The 24,333-nt window shown below is 36.7% G+C and overlaps 1 protein-coding gene across 9 annotated transcripts in view; it reads right to left on the bottom strand.

Moving 5' to 3' along the window:
• CBLB (Cbl proto-oncogene B) overlaps positions 1 to 24,333 on the bottom strand; it is a 247,443-nt gene that overhangs the window by 23,806 nt on the left and 199,304 nt on the right. For 8 of the 9 annotated variants that reach the window (XM_059687925.1, XM_059687931.1, XM_059687932.1 and 5 more), the window contains 4 exons: positions 9,802 to 9,948; positions 6,282 to 6,379; positions 6,035 to 6,166; positions 3,389 to 3,529 (listed from right to left, as the gene is read on the bottom strand). In XM_059687925.1, coding sequence (XP_059543908.1) covers positions 3,389 to 3,529; positions 6,035 to 6,166; positions 6,282 to 6,379; positions 9,802 to 9,948 — 518 coding nt within the window. The remainder of the gene's footprint in view (positions 1 to 3,388; positions 3,530 to 6,034; positions 6,167 to 6,281; positions 6,380 to 9,801; positions 9,949 to 24,333) is intronic. The other variant, XM_059687930.1, reaches the window with a different exon arrangement.

The following is a 24,333-nucleotide window of genomic DNA, read 5'->3' as shown; positions in this document are numbered from 1 at the left end:
ACAGTTCATACCACAGGACGAAGTTGATATTTTTAGGTCACTTCCCCAAAAGTATAAGAATGTACATTCTTTTTAAGTGCACGTAGAACATTTTCCAGGATAGATCAAAAAGTAGGCCAAAAAATAAGTCTCAATAAATTGAAAAAGACTGAAGTCCAATGAAGCATCTTCTATCACAGTGATATGCAACTAGGAATCAATTACAAGAAGAAAACTGAAAAACAAACACATAGAAGATGAATAACATGCTACTGAACAATGAATCCTAACATATAACTTATCATACTACTTAACAGTGAGATCAAGGAAGAAATCAAGATATCTGGAGACAAATAAAAGTGAAAACACAATGACCCCAAAATCTATCTAACACAGCCAAAGAAGTTCCAAGAAGGAGATATATAGCAATACAGGCCTACCTCAAGAAACAGGAACAATCTCAAATAAACAATCTAATATTACACCTAAAGGAACTAGAAAAAGATGAACAAACAAAACCCAAAAGAGTAGAAGGAAGGAAATAACAAAAATCAGAGTGGAAACAATAGAAATATAGTCTAAAAAGACAATGTAAAGAGGTTCTTTGAAAAGACTAATTACATTGTTAAAACTTTAACCAAACTCACTAAGAAAAAAAGAATCGAAAGAGGAGAGGTGACAACAGGCACCACAGAAATACAAATGATTATAAGAAAATACTAAAAACAATTATATTCCGGGAGAACCAAGATGGCGGCATAGGTTAACGCCGGAGTTTGCTGCTTTGAACAACTACTTCAAAAGTGAAACCAAAAAACGGAAGGGACATCACCCAGAACCACAGGAACGCTGGCTGAGTGGAAGTCCTACAACTAGGAGGAAAGAGAAATGCATACGGACACTCAGAGGAGGCGCAGTGCTGAAGTCAAATTCTGAGGTGCGGAGTGCGCGGAGCGGGCTGGCGGCGGAGGGCGCGGTTGTTGTTTTCAATCGGGAGGGAGTCGCAGACTCTGAGCACCAGATCCGGGCGAGTCTTTAGGGACCCAGACTCAAACGGGAGAAGCGGGACTGTCTGGCTTCGGTCAGAGCAAGTGCAGCTTTCTCTCCGAGCTTTGCAGCGGGTGCTGGGACTCAGAGAGGCAGAGCCCCTTGGGACAGGACTGAGAGCCGCCATAACTGCTCTCTCTGGCCCACCCTGTTGATCCTGTGCGACCCGCCCCGCCCAAGCCCAGCGCAGAACCATTTGCCGGATAGCCTCAGGCAAAGGCTAGATTAACACCTCCCTAGAGGACAGAAGTTCTCTCACTGCTGACACAGCTGATTCTCATAGCCACTTGGCCTGGAGGTCAAACCCTCCCTGGAATTAGCTACAACAATCAAGATTTATCTATAAGACTGCGAACAAAGACCACTAGGGGGTGCACCAAGGAAGCATAACAAAATGCGGAGACAAAGAAACAGGACAAAATTGTCAATGGAAGAAATAGAGTTCAGAACCACACTTTTAAGGTCTCTCAAGAACTGTTTAGAAGCTGCCGATAAACTTAATGAGATCTACACGAAAACTAATAAGACCCTCGATCTTATATTGGGGAACCAACTAGAAATTAAGCACACACAGATTGAAATAACGAATATTATACAGACGCCCGACAGCAGACCAGAGGAGCGCAAGAATCAAGTCAAAGATTTGAAATGCGAGGAAGCAAAAAACATCCAACCGGAAAAGCAAAATGAAAAAAGAATCCAAAAATGCGAGGATAGTGTAAGGAGCCTCTGGGACAGCTTCAAGCGTATCAACATCAGAATTATAGGGGTGCCAGAAGATGAGAGAGAGCAAGATATTGAAAACCTATTTGAAGAAATAATGACAGAAAACTTCCCCCACCTGGTGAAAGAAATGGACTTACAGGTCCAAGAAGCGCGGAGAACCCCAAACAAAAGGAATCCAAAGAGGACCACACCAAGACACATCATAATTAAAATGCCAAGAGCAAAAGATAAAGAGAGAATCTTAAAAACAGCAAGAGAAAGAAACTCAGTTACCTACAAGGGAATACCCATACGACTGTCAGCTGATTTCTCAACAGAAACTTTGCAGGCCAGAAGGGAGTGGCAAGAAATATTCAAAGTGATGAATACCAAGAACCTACAACCAAGATTACTTTATCCAGCAAAGCTATCATTCAGAATTGAAGGTCAGATAAAGAGCTTCACAGATAAGGAAAAGCTAAAGGAGTTCATCACCACCAAACCAGGATTATATGAAATGCTGAAAGGTATCCTTTCAGAAGAGGAAGAGGAAGAAAAAGGTAAAGATACAAATTATGAACAACAAATATGCATCTATCAACAAGTGAATCTAAGAATCAAGTGAATAAATAATCTGATGAACAGAATGAACTGTTGATTATAATAGAATCAGGGACATAGAAAGGGAATGGACTGACTATTCTTGGGGGGGAAAGGGGTGTGGGAGATGTGGGAAGAGACTGGACAAAAATCGTGCACCTATGGATGAGGACAGTGGGTGGGGAGTGAGGGCGGAGGGTGGGGCGGGAACTGGGAGGAGGGGAGTTATGGGGGGGAAAAAAAGGAACAAATGTAATAATCTGAACAATAAAGATTTAATTAAAAAAAAAAATTATATTCCAAGAAAATGGACAACTTGGAAGAACCAAATTCCTAGAAACAGACAATCCTCTAAGACAGAATCAAGGAGACAGCAAATCTATGCAGACTGATATCTACTATGAAATTGAAGCAGTAATCTAAAAACTTCCTACAGTCAAAAACCCTGATTGACTTGTCAGCGTCATAGCATAAGCTCCCTTGGTAGCCACATCATGACACCACTTTATAAAGGTCACAGTCAAGTCCCCATGAATACTTTTCAATACTGTTACTAATGATTGCTTAAAAGTAAAAATAGTAACAAAACAATAAAATGAAGGTAATTCAGAAAAATTTATCACTGTTATAATTTACCAAAATATGTTTTTGAATGAAATTATGCCCCTAAAATATATGTAGTAAAAATTTTAAAACTTACTAAAAAAAAAAAAATTACTGCACTCAGAATCGGAGACAAAGTCTAAATTTTGTCCCCATCACTATTAGCCCAATCATGGAGCCCTCTGGTACTCAGGGATGCCTTGGTAACATAAGGGTGTTATCTGGACTGGGATGATGTATATAGCACCATTTCCACATTCTATTCTTCCTATTGCTTTTGCCATTTTTGTAATCCTTTTGCAATTAAACCAATCAATTGACAAACAAACTTACCCAACTGCTATTTCCCTCCCAGGGTTTCTTTCCCCCCAACCCCCCAGGGAGATAGAAACCAATGAATTACTCAGTATGACCTTAGAAATATTTTTGCTTTAAGTGAAAGTTTCTCTCCTACCTGAAGGGAGAAGGAAAAGGTCTTGTCCTGAGGATGGCCGGCTACTGGAGCCAGGAGGTTTTGAATGTTCGATGAGACTATGCCTTGCAGGAGGTGGAGGAGGTGGGAGGGAAGGGGGGAGGGCATCAAAAGCACCTTCACCTGCATTTAAAGAAAGGTCAGTATCAACAGCAGAACCTTATTAGTCAAAATACAGTATCAGGCCAAAGTAATGATTGATTTTCTCTTGCTGCTTATAAAGAACTTCACCTGCAGTGTTTATCCAGCTGTTCACCAACTTTGATAATGGGAGTTAATTATTTTGCGGGACTATGGAAGCAGCAAACCAGATACACACACACATATGTGTGTGCAAACTTTTCCTATTTCCCACGTCTTTCTATTAAAAAGCAGCACCACAGGTTATGAAATAGCTTACTATTCACCTGTGAAATTTATAATATTAAGACACTAGAATTTTGAACTAAATTCTGTCACACTGAACCTTTTGTGTAACAGCCTCTAATTAGAAAATCACACTATGCACAAAAATTTAATGTCACAGAATAGATTATCTTTTAAACTTTATCCTACTAGGTTGTAATTTATTGAAGCTAATGCTCCATATATTTCATTATCAAAATATACAGCAAATAGCCACCTACAGGAGAAAAATGTATTTTTTTATTACAATATATCTCTAAAGAGAAATAGTTAAATATAGAACTACGTTGTGTGGTCACAAAGCTAGTTAGTCATATTTGCATATTTCCCAGTTTTAGCAACTACAGAACACTGTGGCATGCTTTTGTCTATTTCCCCCTGCCATATGTACTATTCTACGCACATTTCCTTTTATATTGATTCTTTAAAAAAATTAAGTTGCAGAGTATGTAAGCAATCTCAAATGGTCTGTGAATAAAACAGTGTATAAATGAACAGCCACATATTCCAGTAACAAAAACTCACACATATTTAAATTTACTGACAAACAAAAAGGTATACGTAAAGAAAATAGTTTTACGATTCATACAGCTTGCTTTGCAAAAAATACTGAAAGTATTTTCTCTAATGATCATAAATATTTTTCTAACTTAAAATATGTGAAGGTACCGGGAAGGTAGTTCTGTTATCATTCCAACCTTAAGCTATCTGCTAAATTATCTGATTCATTCAAATACTTTTTCAGCCGTAAGTGTCGGGCACCATGCCAGGCACATAGGTAACGTGAAGACCTAAATCATAAGGGTGTGACCCAAAGAGCTTAGAGTCCAGAAGGAGATCTAAGAAAAGTTCACTAATGATTCAAGATGGAAGTTCCATAGGTCCCACAGAGAGAGATTCATTTTAAGAGGGAAGAGAAATGAAGAAATTGGCATTAAGCAAGGTGTTACGAAGAACTAGAAGGTCTGGGCTATCAGTGGCTCAAAAATACTTGTTAAACGGGAAGATGGTGTCTTTTAGAGTAAACAGTGTGAATAAAGCATGAGATGTACAGAGGAAAGTGCAGTTAAAAAGACAAGTTGGAGCATTTATCTGTATTGCCCAATATAGTAGTCACCATGCACATGTAGCTATTAAGTTTAAATTTCACTAAAATTCAGTTCCGACATCACACATGTGAATATATAGACCCTTACATCACCACATGAAGTTCTATTGGACAGTGATCATCTAGATCCTGAAGACTTGGGTAATAGGTCAAACGTGTGTATAGGAAGAAGAAGGGAGAAAAATACCACATAAAGAAGTTAGAAGACTTGTCGTTCATGTAGGTGAGAATAAAGCACTGAACTACTGAAAAGACAGGAGAGGTTTCAAGTGTAAAATAAAAAGAACAGGAGAGTAAAAGACACTGCAATAGTGTAACTGGAAACACTGGTTGATGGTGTTAGAGGAAAAAAATAAAAAGGTTTACTTCACATTTCTGGTATTCTAATATTTTAGAGAAGCTTATAAATGGACCTTCAGCATACATTATTTTACATTATGATGGCCTGTTATTGTAAAGCCTTAATGTGTGTGAAGGTTCTAGTTGACTTCCTCTAAAAATAGGGCAAGAAACTTCCCACTTAGACTTAAGGAATTAACACAGCCAGCCAACTTTAGCATACTTCCATGCAGGTACACACACCAAACACAAAGTATGCTTCTTCATATTAAAATTTGAAACAAAGAAACTTAGATTTGTTGGATCTGTTTTTTACAAATCTTTGCAATGATGATAAGATAATTTATTCTCGGCTCTCTACAATAAAATATATAATTTCTATAATGTAACTAAGTGGGACCAGATCATCTTATACTGAAACAGTACACATTCGTTAAAAACTGTACTTATAGAAAATTTCAGATGACCACTTCAAATCTACTAGAACACAAGTGCCTGAACAATGCTCTCATAGATTTTTTTTGTAGACTACATTTAGTACATGAAGATATAACTTGATAAAAGTCTGAGGGCCAGCTATTGACACCATTGCTTCAATTCTCTGAATGGAATAATGGTCACATGAACTTGAGAGCACCATCACCTGAAGAATCCATTCTAGTTCAGATAGATTCAGAACCTAGTGAGTCTGCATTACATGGAACTCTGATAATTCTGATACTAATTGAAAGAAGAGGCAGGGTGGCTTGTTAGAAATTTTTTAAAAAGGTTTCAACCTAATGGAGGGATGAGAAGATCATAATCAGAGGGCGTCCTGTTGAGTGAAGAACCATGCTTTGGATTGTCCCGAGTTGGAGGCCTGGCAGGTGGTAATGGCACTGGATCAGAGGCTGAATCAAAAACATCTCCTAGAGGATAACACAAAATCTTAATGTATTTTCAGTTCAACATTGGCATGGACTTTTGCCTTTAAATTCTGACCATTAAGATGTAGAATACCAAGAGAATATGTATTATACATACCCTTTATATATATGCCTAACTCAGGCATGTTTGATTTCTTCATCTCTGAAGATGTACCATGTGTTCCATTCAATATACAATGACCATTATCATAAGACCTATGGCAAGAGATCAGAGGATAAAAATCATAAGGATAATTACTTTCCATTTAAAAGTCACTTGGGAGGGTGATGGGAACTAGCAACCCAGCTCATATAATAAAGTTTGAAAATAAATATAATTAAGTTGCTTTTCTGGGAAAAGTACAAGTAATATTATCTAGATACTCTTACCCAAATATTTTTACAAAGTAGAATATCCATGGAATACAAATTATCTTTTTTAAAAAATATATTTTATTGATTTTTCACAGAGAGGAAGGGAGAGGGATAGAGAGTTAGAAACATCGATGAGAGAGAAACATTGATCAGCTGCCTCCTGCACACCCCCCACTGGGGATGTGCCCACAACCAAGGTACATGCTCTTGACCGGAATTGAACCTGGGACCCTTCAGTCCACAGGCTGATGCTCTATCCACTGAGCCAAACTGGTCAGGGCACAAATTATCTTTTTTAAGTGAAACTAAGAATTACAATAATCACAAAAACTGTTGTACTTGAAACACATCTTTGAAATTAACATACTGTTTTGAAAGAGTTCACTAATACTTTGTCAAGTTTTTGAAGAAAAAAATGTAATAAAGCAAAAAAATACATTATTTAACATATTTTTATTTCTGTAATTTGAGCTGTCTTTATAACAAACTAGAGCCCACCAAAGATGGAGAATAATATTGAATGATCAGTAATTGCATTAAAATTCTGATGGGCAGCCTGGCTGGTGTGCTCAGTGGTTCAGCATCCAACCATGAAATAGGAGGTCATGGATTGATTCCCAGTCAGGACACATGCCTGGGTTGGAGGCTTGATTCCCGGTAGGACGCATGCAGGAGGTAGCTGATTGATGTTTCTCTCTCATCTATGTGTCTATCTCTCTAGCCCTCTCCCTTCCTCTCTCTCTCTAAAAAAAACCCAAAAACAACATATTAAAAGAAGTCATTAAAAAAATCTGATAGCCATATTCAGACCTAGAGTCTATAGTATAATTTCACTGCTGCCAAGAACAAGACACTGGCAGTTCTGACAACTGTACAAAAATGACTTTAGCAAAAGTCTTGGGTACACAACAAATATTTTGATCTAGGTGTCTATAAAGAATAATACTAAAAATTATTTTTGCTGTTGAAATCATACTATGAACACAATGGGTAAAATTGGGGCATGGGAAGACAGCAACAGGAAGAGAAGATACAGGCCATGTCTTGTCTTCAGAATATAGCTGTGTAACAATGAACTCTCTGTTCATCAACTTCTGCTCACAAAGAGCTATATAGAAAGCAGAGTTTAGATTTTACTTTTCTCTAATTTACTCTGAATTCTTGGGGCAAAATAGAATTACATACATAATGGAGGAGGTAGTGGATATTTAAATAGTTATTGCAAGAGTGCTTAATTTGTAATTCATTTCCATTCTCTCAGGTAGCCACCTCTTTTCAAGGGGCCAGAGATGTTTCATTTAAAAACAGTTAGCATGTATTGAATTTTTATAATAATGATGGATTTTTACTGAAACTCAATTGAATTATTCATCTACTGTTTAACTTTTTCCACATATTGACAATTTGCTTCTGATGTTCCAAAGGGTAAGGGGGAACAGAGGAGAAAGAACTGTTTAAGCTTAAAGAGTGTTTTGTAGAGGACATAAGAAGATACTTCATCCATCAGCTTTCAAGAACAAATTAGATAAAAAATGCACTCCAATTAAGTTTAGGGATTATCAACATTTATTACTTCTCTATAACAGTACAAAGATGGTAATGGTGGACATAATTCAATTTTATTTTCTAGATTTGGGAGGCCTGCCATCAAATAGCTCATCCAATATGATGTGACAATTAAAATTTAAAATATTAAAATTATACCCCTCACTTCTCCAGCAATGAAAAATAGTGAGATACCATGTAGACAGAAATATTTCACCTCATTTCAGTTTTTAAAAATTACTACACATTTGTAAGAGTCAAAGGAACTGAAAATTGTAATAATTTGTATTTGATGTAAAGGAATAACTTTTTTTCTTTTTTAAGAGTAGTAGACACTTGGTTATCCTGATACAATAAATGCCTTGAAGTTATTTCTTTGTCTTCTCAATAATACTATTTTAGCAGCAAATGTCTTAAACACCAGCAATTAGCAAGAAATACTTCAGTTCTTGCTTTGAAATATGAAGCCCTGGACTTCAGAATGTTAATAATCCCAGTTAATAACTCAGCAGAGTGTTGATAATTCCAACCAGGATCACTCATTAAGACAGATCTTTGGTTAAAATGAAGAGTTGCTTTTCTTTTCCAAGCATTGCATTTTCTGTCTCAGTACAATACTCAGAGAAAGGCATTAAGAACATTTTTAGGTTTCTCATCTGAAAAGGGAACACTGCACACATAAAATGCTTTCCGTTGACTGACTAGACCTCAAAAGGAAACAGTACACTAAGTAAAGATGGCATAGATGATTGAAGTGTTCAACGGCTCTCCTATCTCTCAATCAAGAGACACTGGCAGGCAGAAGGCTGGGCCACAGCAGCAGTGGAACCCCAGTTTATGTTCCCAGCACAGCTCCAGGGATGTTATTACACAAAGAAAACTGAGGCTTAGAAAGTAAGTTTTGAAACAGATTTCACTTATTGAATACCTCATATATGTCAGGCTTTAAAAAAATAAATAATAATATATTATGGTTTACTAATTCAATTAAATAAAGACAAGCTAATATTTCAATACACAACACCCATTTTCAATGACTCATATACTTCAATGGAGCTGCTACTTCAAAAATCAAGGATGTCTCCAGTGTAGTGAGAATAAATAACTGACAAGAAAAAACACTATTCCTCACATTCTTATTTGATCCAAGCAAAAGGGAGATAGATAGTACCTGATAAAAAGCAGTTAAGAGAAAAAGTTTTAGGGTTTTTTTTTTCTCTTTTCCTTCAAGATCTGAATAGAAGGAGGTAGCACATCAAGATGGGAAATGAATAGAAATTACACTACTCTTTACATCATGAAGAAAAATTCTAAGGATGGTTGGCATAATACCTTAGTTTCTAAGCACAAATTTTTCCTCATGAGATATGTACTTAGAACTTATAAAAATGGATTGAAATTAGCTTATGGAAAATTCATGAATTAATCACTACTATAGGTAGCCATCAACAAATTTTGATCAGAGTACAATTTGTTTTTAGGGAGAGAGGGCAATAAAATGTTCCGTTAGACTTACTAGTCAACTAAATTAGTCAAATGACTTGCTGAAAAATCTATCTTTTAGTTTTTTCTGAAAGTAATTCAGAAAACAGTATATAGAAAGAAGAGACTTTGAGCAAGAAAGCAAGGATTTTTAATAAATAGAAATGATTTAATTGCTTAAAAATGATAATGTGTATGCAGATGTGAGAAGATTAAAAAGGTGCCCACATTCTTACCTAAGAGGAGGTTTTACATTATGACAATGAGATGGTTGTGAATTCAGGGAAACAGGATGGGATGAAGGAATCTTATATTCATCATCATCTTCCTCTACTGGGTCTCTTGTTTTCTCTGAAAGACAATTTGCTAATGGACCAGTACACCTACCAGAGAGGAAAAAAAAATCCAGTCTAGTATAAGCATACTAATTTAGAACAGGTAAGTCTGATGTGACATAATCAAATTAAAGAAGCTACTTTGTCATATGTATTCATTTTTTAATTACAAGGTAATAGCAGAAGGGCTGTTCTTATGCTACATACAAAGAAAAGAATGTTCAATCTTTTGTTAAGACTCTATTGATGAAATAAAAGAATTGTTATACTTATAATTTTAAATGCCACAGTAAGAAAAACTAGTAACCTGTCAAAATAATCTTGGAGTTGTAAAAGAAAATGGATAAAATTGTTCAAACCAAAGCTACTAAAATATTAACATTTTGTTCCAATTTAACTTACATCAGTAAATTAAGATAACTTATATGTATATGCATGGGAGCTTTATATATTAATGAAGTTCTTACAGAAAGGTCAAACTTTCTGTCTTTTGTAAATATTACGTATAGTTGGAAAAAAAAAATCCAGTTTAATTAAATGAAACAATTCTTCCTCCTGTGAAGTCACAGTTCAAATTAATATTTTTTTCCAAATACAACCAAGAAATAAAAATGACCAAAATAATTAGAAGTAGAAAATGAGAAAACTAATTAAGTTGTTGAGGTACAGTACATTATTTTTTTGGCTTAAATTCCCTGGCTAAATGAAAATGAGTAAGATGATCACCTAATATATGTTCAAGCATTTTATTCATCCATGAAAGTAAATAAATTGAACAAAGCCAAGCAAACAAAAACCTTCTGTTTTCACATTTGTTGCTACTGGAGTTTAACCCTTGCTGATGCAAGACAGAAATGCCAAATTAGAAATGCACAATCCTATCCTGATCAACTTTAGGACAACCAACCAGTTTGCAAGACATTGGAGATACATATGGAGCCAAAACTTTTTATTAATCATCATGAACTTCATGGCAAATCTATTTCATTAAATTAAAAAATAAAAATAAAATATCTTTGTGTCTGCAATTTTGAAGCACCTTCTGTAGAGGGAGCAAGAGTCCTTTGGTATGTTCGCCATCAAGCAAGCCTGAAATAACTTTCACTTTGATCTTCTCACTAGTTAGAATGAAAACAATTTTAAGGGCTTTCTTTGTGTCCATTATAAGATGCTTTGAAAACCTGAAGGTTTTCAAGTTTTAATGATATCTGAGTCTCTAGGAAGTTCAGAAATGAAAGAAAAATTTCTTTATAAGATTTTTCAAAAGTATATTTTTACCCATCTTTGGAGACTTTTCAATACTGATTTTGAATTCTTGTTTGAGCGACCTTGGAATTCAAATGACAGTTCATGGTGGGATGAAAGCACAGTGATACAGTGACCAAGTCCACTGTCAGTGCCCGGAGCACAAGCTAATAACCTTATTAATAAACTAAGGATTACCCCTTCCATGGTGTAACCTTGGGAGTTGTACATTCCAAATGAAGGCCAGTGAGGATATGGACTGCAAAGTGATGACTTGATTAGAGCAGGGATTTCAAACACAACCTTTCCACAAACACTTATAAACATGAATATATCAATTTAGCTAACTCAAGGACCAGAGTGGCTTGGTTCTAAATGAAATGAGAAAATTATATACCCTTTCTATGACCTAATACTTTCATTCATAATGAAACTTTTTTCATATGCAATTCAAATATATACTGTGTAAAAGAATAAAACCTATTGACCAAATATTCAACAATCATATCAATATCAGGAATGTTCTACTACCTGCCTGATGCAGGTGACTTCCGGAGATTTAAGTTTTTAAAGGAGCACTGCATTATGAGACTAGAACAGACAATTTTGAAATCACATCAGTTGCGGCTAGTTCTATATTTTCTCTTCATTGATAAAGAATGCCACCCTTTTCTCTCTCTCCTCTCTTTCTTCCTCCCCTCCCCTCCCCTCTCCTCCTCTCTCTCTCTCCTGCAAATCAACAGAAGGAGTATTTCTGAAGGAAATGAAAATCAAAGCAGGGAAGGCTAGGCACTTGACTGGGAAGGGGGCATAGAGGATATCTCTGTACCTTCTCCTCAGTTTTGTTCTGAAACTAAAACTGCTCTAAAAAAATAAAGTCTTAATTTAAAATAGACTGGAAGAAGAAGGTACAATGAAGATAAAGAAGTTGTATACAAAATACCAAAAGAGAAATCTTGATTCATGCAAACAATTACAATATGTGTAATTATATGTGGGAATTTTTTTCCTCTTCACAAACTCATTCAAGAAGTAGGTTCAATTTAAATTGCAACTAAATAAGTGGTAAAATAATTAAAGAATTTTCATTAGCAATCATGTATGTTTACTTTACTTTTGGAGAAAATATCTAACGTTGGATAAGGGAAATTTTTAGGATACCAGTTAAATAAAATGAAGCAAATTCTATTTGGCTGGTTCCAAGTTAAAGATGCCAAGTGAACCATCCTACCACTTACACCTATAGCTTCACTTTCTTTATATTATCATCACACGTTGACGGAGTGTTCTGTACTGTGGCTGCCATTGCTGAGCTAATACACTGGTAATGCACAGGACACATACTCTCAAAGATGTACAGCCGTCCTCACCACAATCTTGTAAAATTCATTGTGTGCTAGTTATTTGAGCAATCACTGAGTAATACATCCATTTTCTTCATGTACACATTTACAACAAACAAAGACTATGTGATCTAACACTATTCTTAGTGATTTTTATATTTTGAAACTGAAGGTGCATAGGTGCATTCCTTGCAAGCATGTCAAAGTCGCGGCTGGCGGACTACGACTATGACATGCTTGCTACAGCATCCTATATTCCTGGTGTGAGGCATACGGGGTGGGCAAAAGCAGGTCTATAGCTGTGAATACATGAAACACAGAGATTATTCTTGTATTATTTATTTATTGTTATATTATTTTCCATATGAACAATGGTGAACCTACCCTCTATCATCAGAGGGGGGCCTTCTACACATCCCATTGGCTTTACCTATATAACATACTTCAGACATCACCCTAGCAAGTTCTTTCCTTCTCTTCATTTGAGCAATTCTTTTTTATTAAATTTACTGGGGTGACATCTATAATAATAAAAGCATAATATGCAAATCAACCAAACAGCCGAACAGCAGAACAACCCTCCAGGCGACCATGCTGTGACACATACTGGTCCCAGGCCAGCCAAGGCAGGTGCGATGCGATTGGTTGGGGGGCCCCACCATTGCCCCACGATTACACCACAGAAGGAGGCCCAGGCCACCGGCCAGCAACACTGTGGTGGGTGGGTGAGGCCGGCCAGCAATCGCCCCGCAGAAGGAGGCCCAGGCCAGCCAAGCAATTGCACCCCACGCCTGTCACAAGGCTACTGGTGGTGGAGGAGTGGGGGAGGCGGTGCCGCCCGCACAGATGGCAAGCAGTGGAGGGTGGGGACGGGGCCAGCTGTCAGCAGCCAGGGGAAGGAAAGCCCTCATAGGCCCTGATCGCTAGCCAGGCCTAGGGACCCTACTCATGCACTGCAGAGTCCAATTGGCTGGATCCGGGCTGATCGGCTCCCCAACCTCCCACAGCTCCTTCCCCTGGATGGCCTTGCCCCCAGTCGGCACCCCCACTCCTGACCCTGACAGGAAGGAAGAGGGGGCCCAATTCCTTGAGGAATCAGCCATTGGTTAGCTTTCTGCTGGCACCCTGACAAACCCAAATCCTGTTCACGTGTACCCTGGACCCTGACAGGAGAAAGGAGGGAGCCCGATTCCTCGTGGTCCCTCCCCCGGGCTGGCATTGGCAACAGAATATGTCTGAAGACCAACTATTGGCACAACGTACCTCTGAAGCCTAAAGAAGCTGGCCTCGTTGACTGAATGTATCTGAAGACCAACTATTGGCAAAGGCCAACCTGAGGGACTCCCCAAGTGCATGATTTTGTGCACCAGGCCTCTAGTTGGTTAATAAAATTATACAGGTTTCAGTTGAGCAATTGTTTATACCTTGGTTAGTCCACCCACTTTTTCAGAAAGAAAGAAAAGCAGAAACATCCATCTTCACTTTCTATACATGAACCTCCTGTGACATTGCCCTTGACAGAAACATGTCTTTTCTACTGTGTGTATTTAGTATATGCTTGCCCACTGACATTATATTTTTTATATAATCACCTAGGTCTCTCTTCTATTTCTGTTTTGAATTGCAAAATACTTAAGAGCAGATCATGAATCAACAAAGGTCTTCCATGGTTTGTATGTAGGGGAGTGCCCATAAGCTTTTAGAGGAAAATAATGAATGGTTATTAGAGAAATACATGACCAAGCTGTTAAGGGAAAGAGAAAAAACATTTTTAGGATCCTTTCATAATCTACAAAAGCATTTTAAATATAATATGTTATTTTTCTGGTTTTAAACATGTAAGATTCTTTTTTTAAGAATATATAAAGAAAAGTCATTTAAAAATATTTTATTAAAACTGAATCTTTAGAGCCTGCAATGGAAATTGGTCCATATTTTTTGTAATTATCCCAATTCTAACAAAGGAAATACCTAACTCAGAGAAATAATAGCCCAGAGAAGTGCTAACACTAACTATAGCTGAATTTGAAATGGCTACACATGTGCCACATGTGAGTCATTTCCCGATATATCAGAGTAAGGCTTATAATATATGTATTAATTTTGAGGGTTCCAAGGAAAGTCAGTATGGCATATTATTAGGTTTCATATGCTTAAATTATATGCATTTTCACTGACTTATTTTTAAGTTGGAGAAACAAATTTCAAGTTACATTTTTAAATTAACTTCTTCAGGACCAGCATTACTTCTAATACTTTTAGGGTTTGCTTTAGCAATCAAAAAGATAAATGTTGAGGAAACTTGTACCTTTCTTGATACCCTAATTTTCCAATACATGTCAAACATTAAAGACTTCATGATGATATTTAAAGTGGCATTACTTACAATAGCAAAAAATAAAGAAACATGACCCAAATGTTCCTCAGTGGAGATGTGCTTTACAATGGAATACTTACTCTGAGCAATAAAAGGAACAAACTATTGATACACCTGACAACATGGCTAAATCTCAAACGCATTATGCTTCCCAAGAAAGAAACCAGATTCAAAAGGTTACATACTGTATGATTCTATTTATATGACCTTCTGGATAAAGCGAAACTATATGGACATAAATCAGACTGGTAATTTCCATGGGTTTGCAGTGAGAGGAGAAATTCACACAAGACACAGAGGGATGTTTACTGAATAATGAATTGTCCTAGATCTTCATTGTGGTGGTGATTACTTAACTATGAATTTGTTAAAACTCACAAAACTGTACATTAAACATTAGGGTGAGTTTTACTGCAAATAAATTATGCTTTAATAACAACTGGAAATATTGTATTTTATAATAAAATTTTATTTTAACTCATTTAAAATATTGGCCATAAGCATCTTTTTACAAACAAATATGCTTAATATTCTTAGAGGCCTTCAAAACATTATTCATTCATTTGAGCCTAGGAGAAATGTTAACAGAAACATAAAAAAATGCTTGGATGTGGTGGAATACGTGAACATGTCCTTATTTAATATGAAAATAAAATCGCTTTCTAACCCTACACATTTTCTATCAAGAGATCAATATGTTCATGGAGAAATGGAGAATATATGGTAGATTATGCCTCTGTGGGACAAAAAAGAAACAGTATAGGGAATATGATTTAGATTGCATCTTTAAACAGAATCCAGTGGCTCACATGTCCATCAAAGACTACCTAATTGTTTGTGATCATAAATTACAGGTAACAGATTGGTCAGACTACTGGGATAATGTTTATACCAGTTCCCATCATAGCTTTTAGATGGAGAAAATGAAAGATTAGTGGAATTAGTGGCATTTCCCCACCCAGATTATAGCCATCCTCCAAATGCCCGTATTATTTATTTTGTACCCTTTTCACACACTACTGCTCTTTTAGTTGAGGCTAGTTAAAAATGATATACTAGCCGAAACCGGTTTGGCTCAGTGGATAGAGCGTCGGCCTGCGGACTGAAAGGTCCCAGGTTCGATTTTGTTCAAGGGCATGTACCTGGGTTGCGGGCACATCCCCAGTAGGAGATGTGCAGGAGGCAGCTAATCGATGTGTCTCTCTCATAGATGTTTCTGACTATCTCTCTCCCTTCCTCTCTGTAAAAAATCAATAAAATATATTTTAAAAAAATGATATACTTACAGCCCTCAATTCTTCTTATCCATGTGCCAACAAGTAGGTTCCAGCAATTCCCCAACAAAACACTAGAAAACTTATGTTAGGATAGTCCAGCTGCTTTGTAGGAGGTTTAAACAAAATTTAACCTTTTTTCTGCATAATCACACTGATTTATAAATTACGTCTGAATTTCAAATACTGAATCATATCAATGGGTGCAAACCAAATGCACAAACATTTCTACATGATCCATCAATGAAAGAAAAATGTAACAGGGAGTACAACAAACAAAGTGGAAAGAAGGACCTCACACCATCCCCTCTATACCATGCCAACTGTTACTTACAGGGGACTGCCAGCTTTGGTAATAGTGCACTTTTCTATCTAGCAAAGGCAAAATAATAAACAAAAATATGTGCCAGGGGTTAGGGGAGGCTGGGGGAAGGTCAATGGACAAAAAAAAAAAAAAAAAGACATATGTACTACTATCTGTAATACTTTAAACAATGAAATAAAATTAAAAAAATAGTACATCAACTTAGCAAGTCTCAAAGGATTTTAAGGTAACAGAATGAAAGCTGGTACAAGGATTAATAAAAAACCAACAATGTTCACTCACTAGGGTTTTCACTAGGGTTAATAAAACAGAGTAATTCTTAATTATAGCTGTAACTTCCATTAAAAAAGTTTTCACCACATTATATTTAACTCAGGGATACTAATCCCCTCATCATCTCTAATTGAACATAATCTGGATTAATGTAAAACTGTAGTATACATTGCCTACATAATAACAGAAAATGTTTTCCTGCTCTTTTGACTTTAAGCATAAGAAAATGTAGACTGCTGTACACCATATACAAGATGAAAAATGTCCATCAGGCTCATTACCCTGAAGTTTTTAAAAATTACAATGTGATATTTGTTTTAATAGCTTCTGTAGCTTAGTACTTTTCTTCTTTTCTTTTTCTGTCATTTGCTCTCTAGTTAAAAAAGCAAAATAAAACAAAAACTTACAATGAATTTGCCCATCATTTCAGTCAAACTGGTCTAGCTTTACAGTTTTACACTTACCTATCTATGCACCACTATTTAAAGACAATCACACTCCCTGGCACACACACATGCCCAGATGTGGACCTCTTAGATGACTTACTAGAAGGTGGCAGTAGTTGAGGCTGCATTTACAAATCTACATTTCTAGTTTATTTTCCCCAGCAGTTTAGTATATAAAGGGAAATTATTATAATAACCAATAAAAGGTGATGTTTACTAAAATTTTGCTACACAGAAATGTTCTAAAAATGTTTTCTATGATATCAACATTTCAGGGGTAAAGAATATGTAGTTATCCTGAAGGTAATACTTTAAATATGTAAGTTCCTACATTGTTAAAAATCTCACTGAATTACATTCATATGTCTACAAATGTAACCAATCTACTAAATTTGGTGCAAGCCATGTAGAAAGGAATTTATCAGCTTTAGATAGTACCTACTGAAATTTCCCCCTGCAAGGTGTTTACATGTCATAGGTGTTTGGTGATATGCTAAACCGCGGACCTTAACAAACCTGGGCTGGACTTACTGTGCAGCAGAAGGCAATACTACTGCATTTTCTTTCCCCTTGGAAACCCTAAGATGAAACTGCTCACTCATTTGTAGGGTCACCAGTGTTGGAGCCAACTTGATGACACATACTAATTGAAATATTTGCCTGAATATAATATTAAGTTTAGCCGAAACCGGTTTGGCTCAGTGGATAGAGCGTCGGCCTGCGGACTGAAAGGTCCCAGGTTCGATTCGGGTCAAGGGCATGTACCTGGGTTGCGGGCACATCCTCAGTAGGGGGTGTGCAGGAGGCAGCTGATCGATGTTTCTCTCTCATCGATGTTTCTAGCTCTCTATCTCTCTCCCTTCCTCTCTGTAAAAAAATCAATAAAATATTTAAAAAAAAATATTAAGTTTAAAGCTTGGATGGTGTGGCCAGCTATCCCCTCAACATCTCTATCTGAATATGTGTGTTGTGTTAACAGGCATTTAAAACTCAACAGATCCATAACTAGTAATTTACCACCTCTGCCCCTTCCCACACGAGCCCCGTCTTTGATCTCCCCCACTTTTGTAAATGGCACCAAACATTCACCAAGTTTTTTTAAAAAAAATTGTTTTATTGCTTAAAGTATTACAAAGAGTATTACATATGTCTCCTTTTTTCCCGCCCTTAACAATCCCCCGGCCTCCCCTCCCCCCCTCCCCGTGTCTTATGTCCACTGTTTATGCTTATATGCATGCATACAAGTTCTTTGGTTGATCTCTTACCACTCTCCCCCCTCCCCCGCCCCTCAACCCTCCCCGGCTTTTCCGCTGTAGTTTGACAGTCTGTTCGAGGCAGCTCTGCCTCTGTATCTATTTTTGTTCATAAGTTTATAATGGTCTTTATTATCCATGAGTGAGTGAGATCATGTGGTGTTTTTCTTTCATTGACTGGCTTATTTCACTTAGCATAATGCTCTCCAGTTCCATCCATGACGTTGCAAATGGTAAGAGTTCCTTCTTTTTTACAGCAGCATAGTATTCCATTGTGTAGATGTACCACAGTTTTCTAATCCATTTATCTACTGATGGGCACTTAGGCTGTTTCCAGATCTTAGCTATGGTGAATTGTGCTGCTATGAACATAGGGGTGCATATATCCTTTCTGATTGGTGTTTCTGGTTTCTTGGGATATATTCCTAGAAGTGGGATTACAGGGTCAAATGGGAGTTCCATTTTTAGTTTTTTGAGGAAACTCCATACTGTCTTCCATAGTGGCTGCACCAGTCTGCATTCCCACCAGCAGTGCACAAGTGTTCCCTTTTCTCCGCATCCTCTCCAGCACTTGTCATTTGTTGATTTGTTAATGATAGCCATTCTGACAGGTGTGAAATGATACCTCATTGTTGTTTTGATTTGCATCTCTCGGATGATTAGTGACTTTGAGCAAGTTTTCATATGTCTCTTGGCTTTCTGAATGTCCTCTTTTGAAAGGTATCTATTTAGGTCCTTTGCCCATTTTTTGATTGGATTGTTTATCTTCCTTTTGTTAAGTTGTATGAGTTCCCTATAAATTTTGGAGATTAGGCCCTTATCAGATATGACATTGGCAAATATGTTTTCCCACGCAGTGGGCTATCTTTTTTTTTTTTTTTTTAAATATATATTGATTTTTTTTATAGAGAGGAAGGGAGAGAGATAGAGAGTTAGAAACATCGATGAGAGAGAAACATCGATCAGCTGCCTCCTGCACATCTCCCACTGGGGATGTGCCCGCAACCCAGGTACATGCCCTTGACCGGAATTGAACCTGGGACCACTCAGTCCACAGGCCGACGCTCTATCCACTGAGCCAAACCGGTTTCGGCACGCAGTGGGCTTTCTTATTGTTTTGTTGATGGTTTCTTTTGCTGTGCAGAAGCTTTTTATTTTGAGGTAGTCCCATTTATTTTCTCTTTAGTTTCCAATGCCCTAGGAGCTGTATCGGTGAAGAAATTGCTTCGGCATATGTCTGAGATTTTGTTGCCTTTGGATTCTTCTAGTATTTTTATGGTTTCCCGTCGTACATTTAAGTCCTTTATCCATTTTGAGTTTGTTTTTGTGTATGGTGTAAGTTGGTGCTCTAGTTTCATTTTCTTGCATGCATCTGTCCAATTTTCCCAACACCATTTACTGAAGAGACTATCTTGATTCCATTGTATGTTCTTGCCTCCTTTGTCAAATATTAATTGAGCATATTGGTTCGGGCCGATTTCTGGGCTCTCTATTCTATTCCATTGATCTATACATCTGTTCTTGTGCCAATAGCAGGCAGTTTTGAGAACAGTGGCTTTGTAATACATCTTGATATCTGGTATTGAATCCCACCTACTTTGTTCTTTCTCAGGATCGCTGCAGCTATTCGGGGTCTTTTTTTATTCCAGATGAATTTTTGGAGAGTTCGTTCTAGGCCTGTGAAATATGCCATTGGTATTTTAATGGGAAGTGCCTTGAATTTATAGATTGCTTTGGGTAGTATGGACATTTTAATGATGTTGATTCTACCAATCCAAGAACACGGTATGTTCTTCCATCTGTTTATGTCTTCCTCTATCTCTTTTTTCAATGTCCTGTAGTTTTCTGAGTACAGGTCTTTTACCTCCTTAGTTAGTTTATTCCTAGGTAGCTTAATTTTTTTGGTGCGATGGTAAATGGGATTGTTTTTTTTAGTCTCTCTTTCTGCAAATTCACTATTGGTGTATAGAAATGCCATAGATTTCTTGGCGTTAATTTTGTATCCTGCTACATTGCCAAATTCATTTATTAAGTCTAATAGTTTTTTTATGGAGTCTTTAGGGTTTTTTATGTATAATATCATGTCATCTGCAAATAAGGGCAGTTTTACTTCTTTTCCAATTTGGATGCCTTTTATTTCTTCTTCTTGTCTAATTGCAATGGCTAATACTTCTAGTACTATATTGAACAGGAGTGGTGAGAGTGGGCATCCCTGTCTTGTTCCTGTTCTTAGGAGAAATGGAAGTTGTTTTTTTTTAACCTATGTAAGTGTCATCCCTGACTATCATACCTCAGAGACATCCAATTTATTAACAGGCATTACTGGATCCAAATGCAACCCAAAGCTGACCATGTAACTTAACCAGTATCATGTCAATCAAAGCCCTGGCCATCTCTCACTGGTCTACCCATCAGATGACTGCAAGTCTCCATTGGTCTCCCTGCTCCCACTTTTGCTCTCCTAAATACTCTTCTCCACAGAGCAGCCAGTGAAACTCTGAAAACGCAAACCAGGATCAGGGCATAATGCTGATTAAAACCTTCCAATGGCTCCTAAAACTAACCAAATCACAGTTTAGCATGGCATTAAACGCAGCAGAGGAGTTAACTTCTGCATACATTGTTCAACTCCAGCCGCATTGCCCGTCTGACTCACTGTCCTTACTGTTTTGAATTTGAGTTCTGTTCCTGCATGTCACCCAGACAACCTAGTGGCTCTTTCTTTCCTTTGTAGGTTTCTGTTAAAATACTGCCTTTCTCAATAAGCTCATTTAAAGCTCTCTATCACTATTTACCCCTTCACTCTCCCTCCTAGCTTTTACCACTGCCTGACAGTATACCACAGTTACCGGTTTCCTTTCTGTTCCCCCTAACTAGAGCATCGATTCCAAAGAGGATGGGGCTCTATCTTGTTCACACTATATCTCCAGTCAGAACATGCAACTGAATGAAAAGAGAACAGTTAGGCCAAATCTGATTCTCTATTCACTGAACCTAAAACATTAGCAACTTTATATGTTTAGAAAAGTTTATGACAATAATCAACACCACCACCTCCAACAACAAAAGAGCCTTTGTACAAAAATATAAACCAAGTAATATTGGTTCATGTGTATTTGAAATCTTAATAGGTCAAAAAGTACACAAGATCCATCTCTAAAAGATCAGACACATAAAAATATTCTTTAAAAAAATAAACAAAAACATTCCTCAGCATTCCAGAACATTCTCTTACCTGGAAACAATTATTCCATTATTACTTGCAATATTATTTTGCTTATTTCCAACATCTTATCTTGTTTTAAATAAAATAAATATTTTAACTGTTTCAGGTTATATTTAGTTTAATTTTGAAAAAATCAAATTATTTTAAGATTAAATATAATTTAGTAAACATTTACACCACAAAGTAAACATATTCCACATAGGATTTTTTTGTTCTTCCCCCCACCCCAAAATAATAAGTACCCATATCTCAAGGTTATATTTGAAACTTTATATTTGCAGCTAAATATCAATGTTAATTAAATAGAAACCATTTAGAAAACCATTTAAGAAAAAAAATAAGTAAATCTATAAACAATAGTACAGTTTTGGCTTTTATGACAATATTTTTAAAAGAGAAATTATAGCTTCATTTAGGTCTCAAATGGTAATACACAATAAGTCACATAATTGCAAACACACAGTTTTACAAGAAAGTAAACATCATCATAGAGTAGCCTCTTTTATCAAGTAAGTGGGAATCAGAACAGTGTTATATACTTTAACAATTACGCCTCAGTAAACATTTACAAGAACATGGTATAGATTTAAAGGTAAATGCTAGCTTTGACATTACTGAATTCAACACTGGGGCTTTTAACAGTTGTGAGACTGCAGACGTCTATGTTAGGTAGTAATGTGTAATTTTGCTTTGGCCTGATTTTTGAAACATGCACTAAGAGTCCAATATGCAAATAGGTACTTGAACATCCATCCAACTTCCCTATTTCAGTGAGTTACATTTTGCCCTCTGTTCTATGGTTATAGAACTCATTATACTCTGGTTATAAACTCAAATGAGGGCATAGTTGACAAAATATCAAAAAAACTTAAAAAAGCAGGGCAGTATCCAACTCAGACTGGCTTTAGCAACGGGACACAACTAACCAACTATAAATAAATATTCAAGTTGCCAAATATTTGATATATAATTAACACCACAGATAAGCACCCCTTAAAATATTTCATAGAACCTAAAAAGTTGAAGCTCAGAAGGATTTTGGCGATCATGTAAGTAAATGGATCCCTTCTTTCAGAAAAGGGAGAAAGCGAGGCCCAGAGAAGTGCCCTTATTCAGATACAGACAAATACTTAACATTGGAGTCAGGACCAGATCTGATTTTATTTTATTTTTTATAATATATATTTTATTGATTTTTTACAGAAAGGAAGGGAGAGGGACAGAGAGTTAGAAACATCGATGAGAGAGAAACATCGATCAGCTGCCTCCTGCACACTCCCCACTGAGGATGTGCCTGCAACCAAGGTACCTGCTCTTGACCAGAATCAAACATGGAACCCTTGAGTCCATAGGCCGACACCCTATCCACTGAGCCAAACCGGTCAGGGCGATCTGATTTTATTTTAATGTTCACTTTGGAATTATATGCTGGTTTCATCATAAATACAGTGCTTAAAGGATTAAGAAAAACACTTATTTAAATATTAAGTGACAAAGGAGGAGATGAAATTATCTCTACAATATAATCTAAATCATGTAAAAAAAGTCTTAAAGAAAAAAATGTCAAAATATTAAAACTGAGCATTGATATCTGGAGTATGTATATACCTGTATTTATGCATTTAATTTTTTCTTTCTTTTATATACTTCCCATCTTTTCTACAAAGAACAACTGCTAGCTAGTAGTAAGAATAAAAAATAAACTTGAGAGATAAATGTGCCATTAAAAGCCAACAGATGTATTCTTAACTATGGTTAATTTGTAGCATGCAAAATACAAAGCTAATTTGTAGTTAAGCATGCATTGCTAAAATATTTCGCTGGTTAAGTAAAGCAACTGCATTGTTTCTGAGGGAAATATCAAGAGTAAAGAAGGAGAAAGTGTATCCACATACACATACAAATGAAAGTATTACAAAAATGTCAGTAAATACATTATACTATAAAGTTATTCTTCTTACTCTATTTATAAAGAAAGTAGAGGCCCAGTCACGAAATTCATGCATGGGTAGAGTCCCTAGCAGCTGCTGACTGCTGGCTGGGGCCTTCCTTCGTTCCACACCGCCCCCTGGTGGTCAGCGCACATCATAGCGAGCAATCAAACTCCTGGTCGGCTGAACTCCCGAGGGGACACTTTGCTTATTAGGCTTTTATATATAGATGGAGACGTACTATTAAATACAAATGAAGCAAACTGCAACCTCTGCCTCTTATCCCACTTGCCAATATAAATTTAATAAATAGAATGTGAAAATTTAATCTTTAAGTAGCAAGTTTCACTTACCTGGAATTCTCAAAGGTAACTGAACTTAGATGTTACAGTACATATACATTTATCCAGAGTTCACCTGAGGCTAGAGTATCATATGCTCCTACTGATTTAGAGCCTACTACACAGAATATGTGTACATGCTTCCAACTTCTATGTCTGCTACGTATCTGTCAGTTCCAGGAAAAATGACCACTGGAAAATGGCCTATTAGCTTAGTTTTCCACTGTCCCCTGAATAATGTCACATTTCACACTCTGGCTTTTTCTCATTCACTCCCCCTTTCTCAATTGTGCCTACCCTCCATGATTCAGGAAATTTCCATCCTTTCTATAAAGCATCCTTCACTTACAAAATCTATAATAGCCTCTCCTCAAGTTTATATAAAAACTAAAAAGTTCA

The sequence above is a fragment of the Myotis daubentonii genome, chromosome 3 (assembly GCF_963259705.1).
Source record: "Myotis daubentonii chromosome 3, mMyoDau2.1, whole genome shotgun sequence".
Lineage (NCBI taxonomy): Eukaryota > Metazoa > Chordata > Mammalia > Chiroptera > Vespertilionidae > Myotis > Myotis daubentonii.
Note: the sequence above shows the minus strand (reverse complement) of the source record. Positions and strands in the feature narration are given on the sequence as shown.